This window comes from Melozone crissalis, unplaced genomic scaffold, assembly GCF_028551555.1.
Source record: "Melozone crissalis strain CALT ecotype California unplaced genomic scaffold, PUWL_Pcris_2 ptg000045l_1, whole genome shotgun sequence".
Taxonomy (NCBI): domain Eukaryota; kingdom Metazoa; phylum Chordata; class Aves; order Passeriformes; family Passerellidae; genus Melozone; species Melozone crissalis.
The window spans coordinates 5,565,829-5,586,512 of record NW_026535823.1 but is presented as its reverse complement, the minus strand read 5'-3'; the positions used below and the strand labels follow the sequence as shown (position 1 = coordinate 5,586,512).

The 20,684-nt window shown below is 58.6% G+C and overlaps 2 protein-coding genes across 2 annotated transcripts in view; one reads left to right on the top strand and one right to left on the bottom strand.

Annotated features, from left to right (window-relative positions):
* The first annotated feature begins 4,898 nt into the window (after positions 1-4,898).
* LHX4 (LIM homeobox 4) lies at positions 4,899-14,828 on the top strand. Its single transcript, XM_054286180.1, has 6 exons — positions 4,899-4,989; positions 10,194-10,365; positions 13,150-13,352; positions 13,519-13,673; positions 14,184-14,355; positions 14,446-14,828. Exons 1-6 carry the CDS (start codon positions 4,914-4,916, stop codon positions 14,826-14,828), a joined length of 1,161 nt encoding a protein of 386 aa, XP_054142155.1. The 5' UTR covers positions 4,899-4,913.
* Positions 14,829-18,470: 3,642 nt separating this feature from the next.
* Positions 18,471-20,684, bottom strand: part of ACBD6 (acyl-CoA binding domain containing 6) — an 82,787-nt gene continuing 80,573 nt past the window's right edge. Inside the window, exon 8 of the mRNA XM_054286179.1 lies at positions 18,471-19,020. Coding sequence (XP_054142154.1) covers positions 18,863-19,020 — 158 coding nt within the window. The 3' untranslated portion in view covers positions 18,471-18,862. The remainder of the gene's footprint in view (positions 19,021-20,684) is intronic.

Genomic DNA, 20,684 nt, shown 5'->3' with positions numbered 1-20,684 from the left:
TCCTCCCTACCCCGGGAAGAGCACCTGGTTTAAAAATCCTTTCAATATTTTTAATTACCATTGTATGCTTTCTCCTTCCTTTTGCTTGGGGATGATGCCCCTCGGGGCAGCTGCCCCCTGTACACCCCAGGGCTGGGATGGCTCCTGGTTTCTCCTCAGGCAGGGGGAGGCAGAGGAAGCTGCTGGAATAAAGTTGGCACGAGTTGTGGAGCTGCAGCTCCGTGCTGGCCATGCCCGTGCTCCGAGCACGGAGACACACGGCAGCATCCCTGGGGACCGGGACTTCCGTGGGCGTGGGCCCCCTGCGCCTGTCCCCGATTCTCTCTGCCCTTTTATCCTTGTTAGGAATCATTAAGGAAAATGGTTGTTTTCCAGAGCCGGGGCCGGGGCCATCTGCTCTCCCAGCGCTGTCTAAATCCCCCTGTAACAAATTCATTGGGATTACGCTGCCCTCCCCTAATCCTGGCCCATCCCCCCGCGTGGGGGATTTAAAAGGATTAGAGCCCGGCCGATAATAAACTTTATTAAGGGGGAGAGGGGGTGTCAATCCGATTTGGAGCCTTTTTCTTGATATCTTCACTTTGCCCAGGTGGGAGGCTGGCGGCGTGGGGAGGAGGGCGCTCAGCTCTGCCGCTGCGATCTCTGGCTCCTCCAGCCCTTCCTCCCTCACCTGCCAGTCAAATAAATTGTGTCCTTCCGTCTTTCCTTTAGTGTTTGTGCTGGTCCCGCCTCCAGGCGTTGCGGGGCTGGCACCCGCGTCCTGCCAGCTCAGTCCCGCTCGGCCTTGGCGGTGCTCAGCGGGGCTGGGGCTCCCCCGAGCCGGGACCGGCCCTGCCCACCGCCGGTGATGGATGGGCAGGGTCTGAGCGCTGCAGCCCTGCTGCCTCCTTCTCCTTGATTTCCCTGGGGGGTTCGCCCCCAGCATCAATAACTCCCCCCCCGCCAGCTGCTCCCCTCTGTGGGATTGCGGTGTGGGGCTGCCCGCGGTCACCTCAGCCCCAAATGCCGCTGTGGGGCGGGCAGGGGGTGCAGCAGGTGCGGGGAGGGGGGATTAGGGCCGGGGAGGTGGGCGCTGCCGGAAGGGGTTAGCGGGATGCCCAGATTAGCATCCCCGGCAGGCTCGCAGCCTCAAGCTGCTGTGCGCGCAGGGAAAAGAGAGTCCGGTAAATGGACTTTCCGTAATCCTGTTTGGTGCAGTCCCGATCCTCCCGGGCCCGGCTCTCCCGGCTGTGACATCGGGCTGTCCCCCTCCAACACCGGGGAGCCCCAGTGCGGGGCACAGCGGGGCTGCTGCAGGCTCGGAGCGTCCCCACTCTGTGTCCCCAGTCTGTGTCCCCCTCTCGGGATGACTTGGGGACAGGTCCCCCCTCACCCTGCACGCCGGCAGCTGCTGTGGCCACACTCGCAGGTGGCACAGGCTGTCCTGGGGACCCAGCCCGAGCCCCCGAGGTGCCCTCCCTGATGGGGTCACCCCTTCCCGGCTCTGCCTCGGCTCCCTGGGGCTAATTACCCAAATGGCCTCAGGGGCGGCCGCTATTCCCTAATACAATTTACCCTCAAGTGCAATTTAATTTTCCGCCAGGCCGGTGGCCAGCCCCCCGCACAGCCAGGCACCTTCCCACCCCTTCAGCGCTCGCTCCCTCCAGCCCTGCCCGTCTTCCCTCTCCCTCCTCGGCACGGGGACGAGCCTTTCTCCGCCGGCATCCCCGCGCTGCAGCCATAAAACCACCGGGGCTTCGCTGAGCGCCGATTAATTTTCAATTACAATTAGCAACGCCCCTGCCTGCGAGGGGAGAGGCTTTCCCTGGCTGCTGGTGAGTACCCGGCTCTCGGTGTGCTTGTCCTGCTATAGGGATGTAAATGCGAGGGGGGAATTATTGGGATAATTCAGACACGGGGGCGGTGGGGCTCGGGAGATGGCGTCATGCCAAGAGGTGGCTGTGGCGGCGTTGGACTTGCAGGGATGTCCCCACCTTGTTCAGGAGGAGCTGGTTTTGTCGCACGAGGGGACTCTGGGAGCTGGGCTGACACTGGCAAACTCGCTGCATGGGTGGCACAAAGCTCAGCGCCCTGGCACCTCCAAACCCGTTTGGGGTTTGCTGATTGAGACAGAGCTGCACTCACACCCCCAGGCATGAGTCAGGACCTTAGAGTTTCCAGTTTTCCTTATATTTCCTTATATTCCTTTACATTTCCCCAATTCTGCCCAGAAACCCCCTTTTTGCACCAGGGGACAACGCACAGATGTCCCATCGGTGCCACAGTGTCCAAGCCAGCCCTAATTCCATTGTGCCCAGGGCTGGGGCACACAAGGGGAGGCTGGCTCTGTGCCTTGTCACAGGCTCTGGGATTTACCTGCATTTTATTAACCATGAATCTCAGCAGGGAAGGGGTGGGAGCAGCATCCCTGCTCCTCTGTGGGTTTTGCATCATCGCCTCACGCTGCTCGGTTCTTCCCCTGGCTGCAGGGCCACAGGGCTCCAGGCAATGCCAAGGAAGGAGCAGGGCATCTGTGCCCCCCAGAAGTGCCCCAGAAATGCAACCTGATGAAAATCACCCTTCTACAGGCTGGTCACCATCGAGCCTTAGTTTTGGGAGGAGGAGAAAGCCTGGAGGGGGAACATTTCACACCCACCACATGTAACCCCCCTCTCTGGGCACCACCAGGACCCTGCAGCATTTTGGGTGGCACAGAGAGGGTTTGCTGGGCAAGCACCTCATGCTCATCTCAACCATGTGAGATGGGAAAAAACAAACTCAAAAGAGACCAAAAAGCCCAAAGTGACCTAAAAAATCCCTAAAGAGACCAAAAGGTCCCCACCAACATAAGGAACAGATGGACAGCAGGAAGGATGGAGGGCAACAAAGCCGTGCTGCCGGCAGAGGAAGGGATGAAGGCTCTGCTGGGAGATATGTGAGCCAGCACTGGGAAGATGCTGCTGGGGTGGTTTTTTGGGGGCGGCAGCCCCCCATCAGCAGGATGCTTCCCCAGGGTGAGGGCTCGGTGCTGTGCGGCTCCCTTTGCCCGCTCAGCGCTGCCAGGAGTGATCCAGAGCAGGGCAGAGGGGGCTGGAGCAATCTGGCAAAGCAGAAAAATGAATGAAAATTGAATTCCCCGAGGAGAAGGGGGTGGAGGGAGCTCTTATCCCGGCTGAGAGATAAATCAGAGCGTGCCAAGAGAGCTGGGAGAGCGCGGTGACTCCCGGCAGCGGTGCGATAATTAGGGAAATAGGCTGGAAATGCAAAGCAGCAGGACGGGGCGGCGGTGGGGCACTGTCCGTCTGTCCGTCTGTCCGCGCGTCCGGCTGAACTTCTCCCGTCAATCTGTCTGAGGAACCTGCCTTTCTGCGTGTCGGGAGCCGGGCTGGGGACTTGGGGACACGGTGGCCCTGCCCCAGGGGGCTGCGGAGCGCAGGTGGCCGGGGGCTGGCGGTGCCTAATGCACTTAGGAGCCGCAGCGTGATTTAGGGATGGGACGGGAGGGGATGGGATGGGAGGGGCTGGGATCCTCCTCCCTGGGGTGGGAAGCAGAATTTGGCGCTCGGTGAACTGCAGGGTTGAGCTCTCTCCTGTATGAGTGCACAGAGCTGCCATATGAGGGGGAAGGGGGTTTGTTGGTAAAAATGGAGCTTTGAGGGGGTCAAACCCCAGCAGCTCATAGAAAAAAAAATCAATTTTTTTTTCCTAAGAAACCATCAGGCTTAATACATTTCTTAGGTTTTATTACTTTTATTTTTAAACATTTTTTTCCCAGTCTTGTCCCATCCGCACATTTCCTGACGCGGCAGGGCTTCAGGTTTTTTCAGGTGGGAAAATCCTCTTGCTAACAGTGTGGAAAGGAAGGCTTGGCATGGGCGCACCTGAGCCGTGCTCTGGGCTGGGTGAGCATCCTCTCTCACCTGCCAGAAGCTGCCTGTGCCGCCTCGGGAGCCTCGCCTTGTTCTGTGAGCAGAGCGGCATGGCCCAGCACATTTGGCACCATTGTCCCCGAGCTGGTGGCACGGTGAGCACGAAAGGGCGATGCTGGGGGCACCCACCGTAACTTCAGCCCCATTTCGGTGACTTTCCTTGCTCAGCCCTCAGGTACCGCCACATCAGTGCTGGGGCTGCGTTGTCTCAGGGCTCTCCCTCAGCAGAGCCCCACGGGGATCCTCACGGTGGCCGCAGCCACCCCGAGCCCTTTGGCACGCTTGTGCCACCCCGGCCATCGGGCTGCCAGGCTGGGCCGGCTCTGTCCATGCCGAGGTGTCCCTGGGGAGGCACCATTAGCATGGCCCCAGGGATGTGTCACAGCGCCCTGTGGAAGCAGGGCTGGCCGTGGCGGGGTGGCAGCCGCTGGGCAGGAGCTCATGGTGCCGCGGGATGCGCCGCTGTCCGCCGGGGCCAGGGAAGGGCCCCTTGGCTGAGCCTCCATTCCCAGCGGCAGAGGGACAGGGCTGGGACTGTGCCGGGAACGGGGACTCCCCAGCGCCTTCCATGGAGCGGGAGCGGGTCCTGGAGCCCCGGGAGCGGAGCCCGCCCGCGGCCTTGGGCCCGTCCCTCTCTGTCCCTCTCTGTCCCTCTCTGTCCCCAAAGGCACCGCCGGCCCGGCCCCGCCCCTTCCCCGCAGGCCCCGCCCCAACGCATAAGCCCCGCCTCCCAACTCCAGGCCCCGCCCCCGGCGGCGCGGAGCGGGCGCTGATTGGCTGTGGGGGGCCCGTCCTGCCCCCGCCCCCCTGCGGGCGGTGACGTCAGGCGCGCTCCCCGCAGGGGAATGAATGGGAGGCGGGCGGCACCGGCGGGCACCGGCACCGGGACACGGCACCGGGACACGGCACCGGGACACGGCACCTCCCGCCGCCGGGCTCCGCCGGCCCGGCCCGCGGCTCTCCCGCCCCTCTTCTCTCCCCTCCGCCGCCCCCCGGGCCAATAAAATGATGCAAAGCTCTGCGCTCGCCGCCGAAGGGGCTGTCAAGGGGCTTCCCGAGATCCTCGGTGTGCCGGTGCAACGTAAGGACGCTTTTCTCTTCTCCCTCCTTCGCTCCCTGCCGCAAAGGCGGCCCCGGGCCGGGGGGCAGCGCCCTGCGGGCAGACAGGTGCCTCCGCTCCCGTTCGCTCCCGTTCTGCACTTTCCCTTCGTTTTCCCCAGCGCGCAGCGCCGTTCACCGCCGCGAAAATGCGGAGGGTGCGGGCGGGAGAGTGGAGCCCCGGGGCGGGCGGGCAGCGGGCGGTGCGGGCCCGGCCCCGACGGGGGGCACGGCGCGGCTCCGGCTGTGCGGTGTGAGCGTGAATTCGAGTGTGAGTGTGAATATGAGTATGAGTGTGAGTGTGAGTGTATGTGCGGCCCCCGCCCGCCCCGCGCAGCGCACGACAGCCCGCTGATATCGTTTATCGCGACAGGCGGCGGTGGGAAGGGGCCCAGGGCCGTGCGTGCGCGGTACCGGGATGGCACCGGGACGGCACCGGGATGGTACCGGGATGGCACCGGGATGGCACCGGGACGGCACCGGGATGGCACCGGGATGGTACCGAGATGGTACCGGGATGCCGAGCCCGGCTGAGCGATGCCGCCGCACCCGCGTCCATCCAAAAACCCCCTGCGTGTCCCTGTGGGTGCTGCAGCCACAGGTGGCGCGTCCGTGGGGTGCGCGCAGGGCGGATGGAGCCCGTGGGGTCGGTGCGCCCCGAGGGGATGCCGGAGCCGAGCTGTGGGTGACCCACGGGGGTGTCTGTCAGCGCTGTGGTTCTCACAGGGCCGAGCCCCGCATCCCGCGGGCACTGTGGATGCCTCCGTGGATCCCCGTGGGGTTCGGCCGTGCCCCGGTGCGCCCTGGGCTGCGGGCGGCCGGGGGGGCTCCTGCGCGGGAATTGCTGCTGCTGTTGTTATTGTGATTTTTATTATCATTATTATTATGGTTATTTCTCCCCGTTGCCGAGAGCGGGGCGTCGCCGCGCTCCCGGAATGGGGGGACCCCACCGGGGCCACCAGGGCGATGCTCGGCCCCCTCCCACGGCGGCACCGAGAAAGTTGCGGGGAGGGGCCTGGGGCGGTGGAGGGGGGCGGGACAGCCCGGCCGGGGGCTCGGGGGGCTCGGGGGTGCTGGCCCCGCTCCGGGCCCCGCTCCGGGCCCCGGCCCCCCGGGAGGCTGGAATTCGTTTCCCGTGCGTTTTCCGGTGCTGCCTCTCGCCGCGGGAGCTGCCGCCGTTATCCCCCGGTCTGGTCCGGTCCGGTCCGAGCTGCGGGAGGGTTGGACAGGAGGGCCCGTTCAGCCAATTCCACCGCAGCAGAGAGGGAGGAAAATCGCGGTCAGGGGCGCAGAGCCGGGGCAGGGACAGGGACTGGGACACGCAGGGTCTGTCCCACCACCGTATCCCGAGCCAGGCCGGTTCCGGTCGCTGGGTCACTTCTGTGGCCTCGAAACCCCTTGATTTAAGAGAAAAAATGGGGTGCCCAAACCACCGTGGAGCTGCATTGCCCCAGAATGGTTCCCTGATCTGGCCCTTCCCCGGGGCCACCAAACTCCCTTGCCCATGACATTGTCATTCCCATGACTGATGGATAGCAAGAATTAGCAGGAAAGAATCCAACGAGATATTAATATTATTATTATTATTATTATTATTATTATTATTATTATATTTTTATTTTATAACTATTATTATTATTACGAATATTGCTATTTGTATCTCTAGAAATGCTATTATTATTAACAATAATAATAATAATAAAAAATATTGTACTTATTTATGCGCAAAAAAAAATATGGCAGAAAGAAAATAGATGAGGCTGGGCTGCTGGAGATCGTCCTCCTGTGGTTTTCCCGCTGCCCCAGGCTGAGCCCTGCGGCCGCTGCCAGCTCGCAGCCACCTGCTTTCATGTCGTGACAGATTTGGGGCCTGATCCTGCCTCAGTGACACAGAGCACGGCCCCCTCCGAGCCACAGGGAAGTCTCCCTGGGCAGGGAACCCCTTCCCAAGCAGCCCCCAGCAGCACCTCGGTATTTCACCGCGCGTGAGAGGAAAATCCGTGACATTTCAATTTTTAATCGCTATTAAATCACAGTTTTTCCTCTCCCTTTAGCCACCAGTTTATTTTAGCAGCGGCCGTGTCCTACAGCATCTCCTTCTGCAGGATTTTGGGGAGCCGAGCTGCCTCTCCCCCCCCTCGAGAGGCCTCGCTTCGCCTTGCAGACGGGATCGTTAAAAATAAAATTCCGAATATTATTTATGAATATTGTTTTGCAAATCTCACCGGAGCCCAAACTTGTGCCAAAGGCTGCGGGAACAGTGCCCGGCTGGCGGCAGGCTCGGGCCAAGGGGCTGGAGCGGGGCAGTGATTGATCGCGCACAGAAAGTCGTTTGCCCGCAGCACAGAAATGAATTGGAAGCGTTTTTACATGTGAAGGAACGAGATTTCCTCTCCGCAGAAAGAGTTTTGAAGGAATCCCGGACTGGCGCTTCCCTTGGGCTCCGTGCAGCCTCCGGTACCGGCGGCCCGGGCCCCTTTGGGCTCCGCTTTTCCCCGCATTCCCGGACACCCATGGGCTCCATCCCTGCCCCTGAGCGGAGCAGGACTCATCCCCAAATACCGGAATTTGTTAGTCCGGAGCAGAACCCATCCCCAGAGCCGGGATTTGTTAGTCCGGAGCAGGACCTGGCTGTTCGTGCCCCTCGGTGCCCGGTGCATCTCCCCCCGCTCCCCTTTGCGCTCTGGGGCATTACTGCGGCCCCCGGCCCGGTTTGTTTCGTTCCAATCGATATTTCTCTAATTTTTCCCGTCGGGGAGGGGGGAATGGGGGGATGGACCCGCCGCTGATAAATCACGGCAGCGTTGGGGGCCAGGCCGTGTCTCGGGTGTCCGTGCGTGGGAGGGAGCGCGGGGAGGAGGCGGGGGGGGATTGCGGATCTGCCCACGGGTTTTCGTGGGATGCGGCCAAATCCCGCCCGGGATGCACATGTGCTGTGCCCTCCCTTTGGGGGCAGAGGGGACCCCCAAATTCCCCCCTGCCCTGGGGCGAGGTTGGCACCGAGGCCGCTGCGTGGCCCCAATGGTGCCCGATGGAGAGGGGGGACCCCGCGGTTGTGTCCCCCCAGGAGGAGCATCCAACCCCCCCTGTGCGCACAAACTGGGAATGCTGGTGGGCAAAACCAGCCTGGGAGCGCCTCGTTCCCGACGTACCGATTGTACCCATTAACTTTATTCGTGTTCTGTAAAATAATTCAGGCAAAACGAGCGCGATAAACGCGAGGCAGGAAGGCAGCTGCCTCTGTGGCATAGCACAAAGCAGGGTGCAGGGCTTGAATTTGAGATATTTTCTCTCTGCCAACTAGAGGGACATCTCCTGGTTCCCCTGGCAGTTCCCCCTTTTGTTATTGTTTATATTATTATTATTATTATTATTATTATTATTATTATTATTATTATTTTATTATTATCAGCCCGTGTGTGCACACAGGCATCATTGCACACACAGGCACCTGTGCGTGGGGGTGCCGTGCATCTACAGCAAGATTGGAAGGAAAATCGGTTTCCTCTTAAAAAAAATCAGTTTTCTTTGGAGATTTGAAGGGAGATATCCTGTTTGCGGCTGCGGTTGTTTGCTTGTTGAAACGGAGCTGCGTCGCTGCTTTTAGGAAGGGAAAATCTCTTTGTTGGCTTTTGAGAGTGTAGGTCTGGTGCATGCAAACACACCCGCGTTTACAGAAATAATCATTTAGGCACAAAACGTGTCTCCCGGCGATGCACACGCGTTTATGGAACGACCCAGAAGGATTTCAGGATTTCCTGGCGCCGGTGCCAGCGGCGTTCGCGCTGCTCCCAAGCGGGTCCCGCACACCCAGCCTGGAAATCCGTGCTGGAGGGAGGGCAGCGAAGCACCCCGGGGTTCCCAAGGCAAGAAGGGAAAGAGGGACCTCTAAAGCGGTAGAAACATTTATTTTTAATTTATGGCGCGGTCAATGGGGCAGAAGCAGCGGCCGTGGTCTGAGGGCTCAGGGATTGTCCCTGTCCAGCTGGGCAGGGGTGGGATCGGCTGCTCTCACACGAGGAACGTGGCAGGACCCCAAAGGGTTTTGTGATAATGTTCTTCGAGGCTGGAACAATGAGAGATTTTCCTGTGCTCTTTTCCTCCTTCCCCCGCTCTTTATTTCCTCCTTTGCCCGTTCCTTCCTCTTCCCCCCGCCCTTCTTTTCTTTTTCCCTTCTTTTTCTTCCTTTCCTTCCTCTTTCTTTCCCTTTTTCCTCTTTTTCTCTCCCATTCCCCTTTCTCTCCCTGCCCCCCTTTTCCTTTTTTTCTTTTCCTCCCTTGTACCATTCCTTTCCTCTCTTCCCTCACGTTTTTTTTTTGTTTCTCCTTTTTGCTTTTCTTTTTTTTTTTTGTTTCTGCTTAATTTTCTCCTTTTTCCTGTTTCCTTTTTGAACCTTTCCTTCCTTTTCCTTTTTTAAAAACATTTTTCCTTCTTGTGGTTTTTTTTCCTTCTTAAATACTTTTCCTTTAAAAATATTTTCCTTTTTTGATCTTCCTCACTTTTTACCTATTCTGTATCTCTTTTTTTTGTCCCTTTAAAAAAATCTTTTCCCTTTTCTATCTTCATCACTTTTTATATATTTCTTATATTTTTTTCCTTTTTTAAAATCCTTTTTCATTCTATACCTTTTTCCTTTTTTAAATAATAATTCCCCATTTTGTAATTTTCATTTTTCTGTATATTTTTTCTTTTTTTTTTTTTTTTAGTTTTTTAATATATTTTTTCCTTTTTAAAATCTTTCTTCCTTTAAAAAAAATGTTATTCTTTAAAAATTTTTCTGCTTGGTGTTTTTTTGGTTGGTTGGTTGGTTGTTTTAATATTTTTTTTTTCTTTTAAAACCTTTTTCTTTTTTATTTCCCCCCCCCCAAAATCCATCTGGTTCTCTGTGTGTGAGTCAGTGGGGTCCATAAGCGCCGTCCCTGCTTGGTGGTTGTGCCATTCCAGAGGGGGGGAGAGGCAGGCAGAGAGGAAAACACGGCCTGAAAAGCGGGGTGAGGAAGGAAAAACCCCGTGTGTGTGTGTGTGTCCGATCCAGCCGGGATCGGCTGTCCCGGCGGATTTTGCCAAAGCTTTCCAGAGGGGATGTGCGGGGGTTTGAGGGGTGGCATCCCCAAAACCCCCCGGGCTGCGGCCGGGCAGGGATTTGGGGTGGCTGACGCTGCTGTTCTCTCCATCCCCTCCGGGCAGAGATCCCGCAGTGCGCCGGCTGCAACCAGCACATCCTGGACAAGTTCATCCTCAAGGTGCTGGACCGCCACTGGCACAGCTCCTGCCTCAAGTGCGCCGACTGCCACATGCAGCTGGCCGAGCGCTGCTTCTCCCGGGCCGGCAGCGTCTACTGCAAGGAGGATTTCTTCAAGTGAGTAGCACCCCCCGAGGCAGCGCCTCCCTGCCCGCGGAGCCCAAATTTTAGCATAATTTCTCCAAAAATCTTCATGCGGCTTGTTGGTGGTGTTGTGGCAATGAGGGGATGTCGGTGCTTTGCGGCCGCTGCCGGGTGGATGCTGTTGTTGGGATGTGCCCATGGCAAAGCCCCGGGTCTCGCTGCTGCTCCTGTCCCTGCCCCGTGCCGGTGTTCAGCCCTTCGGGGGTGACATCCTGGGGGCGATCCATGGCCCCGCTCGGAGCTAGAGGGCAGGAGAAACCCGCGCAAGGCTCCGACAGCGACAGCGCTGCCTCTTCCCTTCCTCCCGAGTGCCTCCCTCGCCTCCTCGGGATCTGATGATGCTGATTCTCTCCCTTTCACCTTTTACCTCTTATTTTTTTTTTTTAATCATTTTTTTGCTCCCATTAGCGTGAAACCCTCCTTTGATTGCCTTGGCAGCTGCCTCTGAGCCGTGCGATGCCCCAGCCCTGGCATTTCCCTGCTCTAGTACACAGGACAGCCCGTTCCCCGTTAAAAACGGACTTTGCCTTTAGGATGCTCCGGTCCCTGGCTGCCGGTGAATTTTGGGATTTTTCCCAAGGGATAGAGAAGGATTTTTGCTGGGGGTTGTATCCTGGTGCCTTTCAGGCCCTCGGGCACTAAAGCCACCCCTTGTGCCATCACCTCCCGCTCCGGCCCAGCCACACGGGCTGTCCCCGCCACCTCATAGCACCATCATAAAGCCATTCCGGTCCGTCCCTAGACTGGACTTGCCTGCCTTGCCATCCCCAGGCTCTCCCAGGCATCAGGAGCAAAGATGCAGCTCGGATTTCTCCTTCCCGGAGACGGTCAGAGCGGCCACTCCAGCCCGGGTAATAACACTTCACTTCTGATATTTCCCAGCCTATTAATCTCCGAGTCGTTTCAATAGTCGCCCAAAAGGTGCGGGTAATCAATGTTAATTGGAGTTGAAAGATCAGCGACTTTCTCAGATGAGGTCCTGCCTGGATTATTTGGTGCCAATCAATAGCAGCGCGGCGCTCGCACCTCACCTTTCCTTAACCGCGCATTGATCTCGGGCTGGGAACCTGCAGGGCACGGGAGGATTTCAGCCCAGCTTCGGAGGTGCTTGGCAATGCAGGAGCTGCTTTGGAAAGGATCAGATCGGGTTTTTTTTGGTTTTTTTTTTTTTTTTTTTTTGTCTTTTTTTTCTCCTTCTCCCCAGATTGCAGCTCTGGGTCCTTGGCTCTGTCCCCAGATGATGTGGGAGCACCCCGGGGTGTGGGGGCAGTTGTTAAAATGGCTTTTACAGGTGAATGGGCAGGGGATGTGGGCTGCAGAATGGGCACCAGCTCAGCCTTGGGAGCAGAAAAGCATCCTCTGTCCATCCTTTTCCTCACTCACTTCTGATTTCCTGCTTCCCTCCATTCCCACCCTCCTCCCCTCCATTCCCACTCCCCCTCCCTTTATCCTCCATTCCATCCTTCCCTCATCCCTCCCTCCCTCTCTCTTGTCCATCTCCACCCCTCTCCCTCTCTCCCCCTTCCTCTCCCACCTTCCCTCCCCTCTGACTCCGGGAGAGCTGAGGTGTCCCCAGCAGATGTCCAGGGATTCTCCCTTTAGGATACAAGCCCAGAAAATGAGACAAACCAGGTTTTCCCTTCTCACCTTCTGCTTCCAGCACCCCAAAATCCTGCTGGCACCACCCATGCCCATACCTGTCACCCATCCCTGGTGACACCTGCGTGGCTCAGGGACAGCCTCAGAGTCCCAGCTGTGGTGGCTGTGCCCTGGATTTCCAGCGGGGATGAGCAGCCATGGGGCTCGAGGGTGATTTTTGGGGCTGCTCAGGCCTCGGGGGACAGCCAGAGGTGCCTGGAGTGGCTGCACTCCCAAATGTCACTGCCTGTCCCCGCAGCCTCGGGCTGGGCCAAAGGGATTGGGGCGCTCGGGGCGCTCCTGTTCCCGCTCCTTCAAAGCAGACAGGCAGATTTACTCTGACAGCTTTGTCACCTGGATGCTCTGTGCTGCTCTGGGGTGCTCAGGGCTGCTTGGGGAGACCTCAGAGAGCCCTGTGGAGCCAGTGGGAGGTGGGGATCTGCCCCAGCTCAGTCCCACAACGCTTGTTACCGAAAGCACCCGTGGAACATCCGCTGACTTTTTACTTCCTCCTCAAGGCACGAGTCACCCTTCATTCACTGAATTCCCCTCTTGCACACTTCCTGCACCATTCGTGCACACTCACATTCACTGCATGAGCCTTCCCCACTCCCTGCGTGTCCTGTGCCATCCTCGCACATTTCTTTCACGCTGCTCACACCCTCCTTGCACCGTGCTCCTTCCACGCTTCATTTCCCACTCTCACCCGCACCTTGCACACTCCCTGCAGCCGTGCTGGCAGCTCTGCCCCACCCCACGCCCCTGCCAGGCCATCGTTATGGTGTAAGAGCCCCATCATTCCGCATTAATCTGGGATTCATCATGCCAGCGGGGCGGCGTAATTAATTTATTTGGTATTAATGTGGATGAAATATGTACTGTCCTTGCAGGGGAAAAAAAATCAGGCAGCCTATAAGCATTAGTTAAAAGAATCATTAAAATCAAACCTTGCTGGGCTCCATTAGGCCGCTCTCTCGCTCTGAGGAAGATAAACCCCCGCCGTGTGAAGTGTCACGCATAATAAGGTTCATCGCTGATTTCAACTCTGCCCTGTCTCCGCTGCCCATCCCCAAACCCCACCTGGCCGGGGGGCTCAGGGTCTCCCTGTTCCCCCCGCAGGCGTTTCGGGACCAAATGCACGGCGTGCCAGCAGGGCATCCCCCCGACCCAGGTGGTGCGCAAGGCGCAGGACTTCGTGTACCACCTGCACTGCTTCGCCTGCATCATCTGCAGCCGCCAGCTGGCCACGGGCGACGAGTTCTACCTGATGGAGGACGGCCGGCTGGTCTGCAAGGAGGACTACGAGACGGCCAAGCAGAACGGTAGGCACCCCGAAAGGGCTGCCAGGGGCACGGCGCGCTCGGGGGCTCCGTGCCCGCCGGGTGACCCGCGGCAAGGGGCGCTGCGGGCTCGGGGCAGCCGCTTTTGGGGAGGTTTTCCCCGGGATCTGCTGCTGCTCGGGGCTGGTACCGGCTCCTTGGCTTGCAGATGACTCCGAGGCGGGCGCGAAGCGGCCCCGGACCACGATCACGGCCAAGCAGCTGGAGACGCTGAAGAACGCCTACAAAAACTCCCCCAAGCCCGCCCGCCATGTGCGGGAGCAGCTCTCCTCCGAGACGGGGCTGGACATGAGGGTCGTGCAGGTGAGGCCGCGGTGCCCCTCTCACCCTGCCCCGAGAGAGGGGCGATGCAGCCTCTGGGGGCTGGGTTTAGGGGGTGCAGGGGCGTCACAGGGGCATTGGGGCGCCTGGAAGATGGGCTGCAGGGGTTTAGGATGCTGGATTGCATGGGGATGTGGGAGCTGGGGGGTTGGCATGCAGGTTTGCAGGGTTCAGAGATGCTGGGTTGCGTGGGGATGTGGGAGCTGGCATACCAGGATGTTGGTACGCCAGGATGCTGGGATGCAGGGATTTAGGGGTGCTGGCATGGATGTAGGGGTGCTGGGATGGATGTAGGGGTGCTGGCATGGATTTAGGGATGCTGGCATGGATATAGGGGTGCTGGCATGGATGTAGGGGTGCCAGGATGATGGAGCACTGGGTTTCACGGGTGCTGGGTCGCAGAGGCGCTGGATCGCAGGGGCGCTGCCATGCAGGACCGCCAGGGTGGCGCGGGTGCCGCGGTGCCACCGGTGTGCCCATTGCCCGCCGCAGGTGTGGTTCCAGAACCGGCGGGCCAAGGAGAAGCGGCTCAAGAAGGACGCGGGGCGGCATCGCTGGGGGCAGTTCTACAAGAACGTGAAGCGGAGCCGCGGGGGAGCGAAGCTGGACAAGGAGAGCTCGGCCGAGGACTGCGGCGTCAGCGACAGCGAGCTGAGCTTCCGCGGTGAGCGCGGCGCCCGAGCGGGCCCGGGGGGACGCGGGCCCGGCCCCGGCGCTCACCGCCCGCCTCCGCTCTCCCTCCTGTCCCCGGCAGACGAGCAGATCCTCTCCGAGCTCGGCCACAGCAACAGCAGCGGCAGGGTTTACGGCTCCGTGGGGGACGTGGCGGGCGGACAGTTGCTGAACGGCGGCTTCTCCATGGAGGGCACGGGACAGACGTACCAGGACTTGCGGGACGGGAGCCCCTACGGCCTCCCGCAGTCGCCGTCGTCCATCTCGTCGCTGCCGGCGCACGGGCCCTTGCTCAACGGGCTGGACTACGCCCTGGACGGCGGGCTGGGGGTGAGTCACACGCTGCGGGCCATGGCCGGGGGGGGCCCCACCTCCGACATCTCCACGGGCAGCAGCGTGGGGTACCCAGACTTTCCCACCAGCCCGGCCTCCTGGCTGGACGACATGGATCACCCTCCCTTCTAAGCGCTGCTCGCCCCCGCCCCGGCCCCCCGCGCTCCCCCGGCCCGCAAGCAGCACCGAGGGCACCGCCGGCGGCTGAGCTTCCTGCCCGGGACATCCCGTGGGAATCGGCCCTGCAGGGCTGCAGGGAGGGGGGACAGCGCGGCCGGGGCGGGGGATGCACGGATGCCTTTGGGTGTAAGCACAAGAGAGGACCCGGCCGCGGCGGGGCCGGCGGGAGGGAGAGAGGAACACTCGGGGGTGGCAGAGCCCATCCCGGCCCCGCGGAGCCCCGCAGCCCTGCCGAGCACCGCTGCTGTTCTCCAGAGTTATTTTTCCATATGGTGTTGGAACGCAGCTCGGCGCTGCCCGGAGCCTCCGCGGACAGAGAAGTCTGTATTGTAGAAGGGTTTATTTTGCCGGGGCCGTAGCCCCGCTGCCCAGGGGCCGTCCTGCCTGCTCCTGGCCCAGCGGCCGTGATTTGTCCCCGGGCACGCAGGAGCGTCGCTGCTTTGTACCGTGGTCACGCGAGGGGAAGGAATAAAAACAAATCGCCTCCATCCCGGGATGCCCGCTGGCCAGGCTGTGCCAAGGCAGGGCCAGCCGGGATTGCCTGGGGTGGCACCGGCACAGCAGCCACTGCAGGGGTGGGTGAGAGAGCTGGGCAACCTTTGCTCTGAGGGCATTGCAAAAAAATTCCTCCCATATATGGGGGAACGGGAATTTCGTCAGCTGCAGAAGCCCTGCGTGGTGGTGGGAAGGGGAGGCAATTGGGCTGTGAGATGCTCCTGGTGTGGGTCACCCTCCTCCTCTGGTGCCGTGGGCACTGAAGGGGGAGTGCAGGCAGCCAGGGAGGATCCCGGCGGCTCTGGCACATCCCACCAGCCCCACGGGGTCTGCTCCTGGCCAGGCTCACTCTGCACCAGCCCTTGCTCACATGCCCATGTCCCCCAGCACAGCCACAGCCCCTACCCTCAGACATTCAGCCCCACGGATAAGATCCAGCCCCACACTCTCTGCCCAGCTCTGCCCCAGCCCCACAGGGATGCCCTGGCCATGGGGTCCCTGCGCCCTCCCTGTCTCTGGGGTGATGCTGATGATCCCAGGCTGCCCTTCAGGGAGGGCTGGGGGTGGATCCAGTTAGTCCAGGCTCCTTCCAGAGCTGTGGAGGCTGCAGAAGCAGAGGGAAAAAATACTAAAAAAAAAAAAAACGAAAAAAAAAAAAAGAAAAGCCACACGAGAAAGCACATCACTGGTCTGTCCTTGTCCTTCCCTGCCCCCCCAGCTGGGTGCCTTGGTGCTGCAGGAGCTGCCCCAGCTGCATCCACGTGCCTCCCCCTCCCCAGCCTTGGGTGCTGCTTCGTGCCAAGCTCCGGCCCTGGTGGGGAGGGGGACGGGGCAGAGCTGTGCCTGCTGCTCCCTTCCCCCTTCAACAAGGCCAAACGCCTCCTCCCCTCGCTGTGTAAATTTTGTACAGTTCCAGAAAGTAAGAGCCTTCTTTCCTGGGGGAAAAAAAAGGAAAAAAAAAATAAAACCCAACGAAAAGAATAATAATAAAAAATTTTAAAGAATAAAACCTTATTTATTTCCATGTCTTGGGGGAGAAGTGATCCCCCCAAATTGCCCCCGGACTCGGGCCCAGGGCGTTGCTTTTGTACCCTGCCTCAGTGTGTTGGCATGAGATGTGTACAGTCACCCCTCGCCGTGAGGGAAAGCGATGGCAAATAAACTCGGGATGCTTTTTAGCAGCTGCTGTCTTTGGGATTTTCTGTCTTTGGGATTTTCTTCCCCAGTGGGAGGGCAGTGCTCACCACTGGCATCGCCTGCTCTGTCGCTGTTGGCTCTTTGGGGTCAGCATTGCCAGCTCGTGTCTGGGTGGTGGCACTGACATCCCCGGGGGATGGAACAAGTGGCACTGGTCATCGTGTCCTGGTTCTTGCTGGGTGGGAATCTCACATGGCAGCCAAGGTGGCACAGCTCCCCTGTCCCCTGGCAGCAGTGACAGTGCCTGGCTGTGCCACCACAGCATTCAGCGGGCACAGGTGAGGGGAAGGGCCGTGCCAGGCAGGAGGGGCAGAGGGCTCCAAGCCCCTCCATGGGCACCTGCGTGTTGGCTTTCTGTATTTTAATCATTTTAACATTTAATGCTTCTCAATTAAAGTGATTTCCTGGAGTAGATGCCAAGCTTAGGGCGAATGCACATTAACCACTTTCTGTATGGGTAGTTAAAGGCACCGAGGGATTTAACAGCAATCCGCAAGGCTGCTGGGGGAAAGGTTTGGCTGAATAAAGCAGATTATAAACAATAATATATGTCTTTCTCTCCTGCCCCCCACCCCCACCCCTGCTTTCTTTTTTTTTTGGAAAGGCTCCAACCTCACAAACAGACCTAAAGTGCTATAAACATCTCCAGGGCTGAGCGCTCGGCCCCAAATGTGCCTCTCTGAAAGCACCAGCACCGTGGCTGCTGCTTTTCATCCCGGCTTTAACAGAGATTTTTTATTGCCCAGCATGTCCATCAAGCCAGGCAGTGGCTGTGCATTACTGCCCTGCAGAGAGGTGGCCTTGCTTGTCCCCAGCCTTGGTGCCACCAAAGTCAGCGTGACCCAGAATTGGGGTTGGCATCCTTGCTTCATCTGCATCTGGGTGGAAAAGCACCAGGCTGTGATGAGCCAGCCTGCAGCTGCCCAAGGGGAGCAGGAGCCATGGAGGGGTCTTGCTTAATATGAAGTTATTGGGAAATAACCTGCCCAAGCCATTTTGTGCCCAGCATGGAGCCTGTGCTGTGTGGGGTGTGGTGGAGCCAGCACAGCGATTTTGTCATTGTCAGCAAACGTTGGCAGGAGCCACAGACACTGTGAGGGGCCAAAGCCACGTGTGCCCAGCCACTCCTTAGCCAAGGGAAATGTTCCCAGTTATGTTCCTGAGGCTGGATGTGCTGCAGAACCCCATGGGCAAGCAGCTCTCTGTCACAGCCATGGAGATTTCCTCTGGTCCCCCTGGGCTGTGAATGTTGTCTGGGAAAAGCAAACTCATGGCAATATCCCACAGGGAAGCCATGGGCTCCTCAGTCACACACCCACCCAGAGCAGCAGCCTCCTCCCACAGCACAAACCCACCCCTGGTGGCTCCGTGGGCCCAGCTGGGATGCTGATGAGGCAGCACCAAACCCCATGATCATCCCACACCCACTCAGCCATGGTCACAAGCCACATTCTTCCTCTTTTCAGAGTACTTGACCAGCTGAGAAGATCATGAAGTGTCCCAGAGGGGTGACAGGGTGGGTGCAGGTTTATCTGTGCTCAGCTCTTACCAGATCTCAGCCCTGGGGGAGCCGTTCCAGGGATGGACACACAACAGGAGCTGCTGAGGTGGTGTTTAAAGCCATTTGATTCATCAAAGGGATAAAAGTGCTATCAGCTTGGAGAGGCTGATTAGCAACATGTGTTGTGTGAGAACCAGAGGGACAGACAGACACCTGTATGACCCTGCTGTCTTTGCAGCTCTCCCTCCCCAGGACAGGAGCTCCAGCAGAACTTCCCAAGTGTTATGGCTGCACTGAGCTGCCTCCCATTTTTACGGCTTCCAAGTCACCCTCTGCAAACAAAAAACCCCAAAACCAAACAAACACATTGAGGCTTGATCCCAACACTGTGCTTTTATTTATATGATTTATTTGGACCCAGGGAAAAAAAAACCAAAACAAACAACCCAAAATTCAGCTTGAACGGGAGAATGCATCTCACCTGGCCCTGCATCCCCAGGGAGGAGCCGACAGGTCAGCCCAGCTGCTCTGGTGAGACAGCCCATACAGTACTCGTGTTTGATACATTAAAATAACACTTGGGGCCTCCTCCAGGCCCCCTCCCCTCTCCCTCCCCCCTCAAATACTGCTGAAGGTCAGAGCCTGCCAAGCTCTGATGCCACCCTGCTCAGGGCACGCGCTTGCAGAGCCCAGCCAGACCCTGTGCTTTAACAGGAGCCCCCGAGGTGTCTGGGGAGGGCAGCAGGGAGGGGACAAGGGGCGTTTCTTGCAGAGCATCGCTGTGCCTCGGGGCTCAGGGCTGGCCGGGGCCGTGCTGCTGCTGCAGAGCCCGGGTGATGGCTTTGGAGTCCGTCACCTCCTCGGGCAGGCAGCCCTCCTGGTCCCGCAGCCCCGGGTCGGCCCCCGCCTGCAGCAGCAGCTCCACGATGTCCAGGAACTCGCAGGTGGCAGCTGGGGAGGGAAAGGGAAGGGTTAGTGCGGGGATTGGGCGCTCCTGGAGCGCTGGCTGTAGCTGGAGGCAGGAAACGCCGGCTCAGCAGAGCACATGGCAGGGCTGAGCTCAGAACACAAAGTATCGCTGTGGATCCAACAGTGCAAAAAAAGGAGAAAGGACAGAGAGAGAGCAATGCAAAAGCAGCAGTCCTGAGTGGTGCAAGCAGCACCCAGAGCCTGCAGTCCAGTCAGAGGTGCTGAGAGCTGAGGGGTCTGCAGGGCATCACCTGGGACAGCTTGGCTAAGGCTCACTCCCACCCAGGACTGGACACTGAGCCTGGGAAGGGCCCAGAGTGCTGCTGCAGCACTGCAGGGACCCCAAAGTGCCACCTGGGAAAGCATTCCCTGCCTGCTTCTGCACCCAGAATTTACAAAGCATTCACCATCTAGAATGGATCTGTACCCTCACCTGCCTCCTGCACCTCCCGGGGAGCAGGCAGCACATCCCAGGCACTGCCTCACTCCTGGCTTTTGTCCATCCCTTTTCTCTGCACAAAATTCAGATGGTTCATAGCTGAGCCCAGCACTTCCTGGAGCACCAGCTCCAGGTGACTGTGCCCACGGCCTGGGACAGCTGTTAATTCAAGCACACATTTTATTCCCCACACCTCTACTGGTAACTTTTTTCATCCCTCATTTTCTCTAAGATAGAGTCAAGTTCAACCTGAGCTCTTCTCTGTCCTAGGATGTCTTACCTAAGGATGCTAAAAGAAAAAGAACCAGGAAAATCAGGAGAACTCTTAACACTGGAGAGCTGGACTTGGCTGACATCAGCAGAAGTCCCAGACCGTGGATTTTCCTTTCAGCCTGTGCAACTCAGACCCTGGTAAAGCCAAAACCTGCCTTACAAGGCCATGAAGCTGGCACCTTCCTCTTGCATTGGTAGCAATTGGTTTTAATCATATTTTGGGTGTTTTTATAGAGCAACCGACTGACTCCTTTAGTAATTAGAGTGTCTTTTGCATTACTCTGCAGTCTTCTACTGATCCAAGAGGACAAGCAGTAATGTCTCATTAAAATAAATTCAATGTGTGATTGGAGTTTATATTGAAAGGATAAAAAAGGGGAAACGGTGAGGAAGCAGGTGGGGGTGTGGGTGAGGCTGAGCTGAAGGGGGGCACATCCCTCTGCAGCAAACAGACTTCCAGAGGTGCCAAGGAAGGTCTGGTGGCAGCTTCTGGGCACGGGGAGCTGGTCCCCACAGGGAAAGGTGGCTTCCTCGTCTGCTGCCATGTCCTTGAGCAGGCTGGGGACATCCCTGGGGATGAGCACAGCTGCTGGATTTATCACACCCTGGGACCCTCGATTTGTCAAGGGCCAGAGCGGCAGCCCTGACAGTGGCACGGGTGAAGATGAATTTCCATTCGGCGCAGTTCGCCTCCCGACTCCATTAATCCTCAGGGTTCGGATGATGAATTTTTTTTTTTTTTTTATTATTTATTTCCCCTCCAGCGTCCCCTCCCACTGCCCTGCCCGGCGCAGCCAGAGCCGAACAGATGGTGCTTTGCAGGGAAGCCGGGGTGCCCAGGAGGATACGGAGCCTGCCCACTCCGCAGCCACGTGGCCACCGCTGCTGGAGAAGCCTTGATTTCCTCTGGGAGAGGCGGCAGCGATGATTTCAG

What these genes read in the sequence shown, in the direction of transcription:
- LHX4 (XM_054286180.1), top strand. Translation starts at nt 4,914, where the DNA reads ATGATGCAAAGCTCTGCGCTCGCCGCCGAAGGGGCTGTCAAGGGGCTT. An exon ending in TGCAAGGAGGATTTCTTCAA is followed by an intron (nt 10,366 to 13,149) that starts GTGAGTAGCACC and finishes TTCCCCCCGCAG; the next exon opens with GCGTTTCGGGACCAAATGCA. An exon ending in CAGCGAGCTGAGCTTCCGCG is followed by an intron (nt 14,356 to 14,445) that starts GTGAGCGCGGCG and finishes TGTCCCCGGCAG; the next exon opens with ACGAGCAGATCCTCTCCGAG.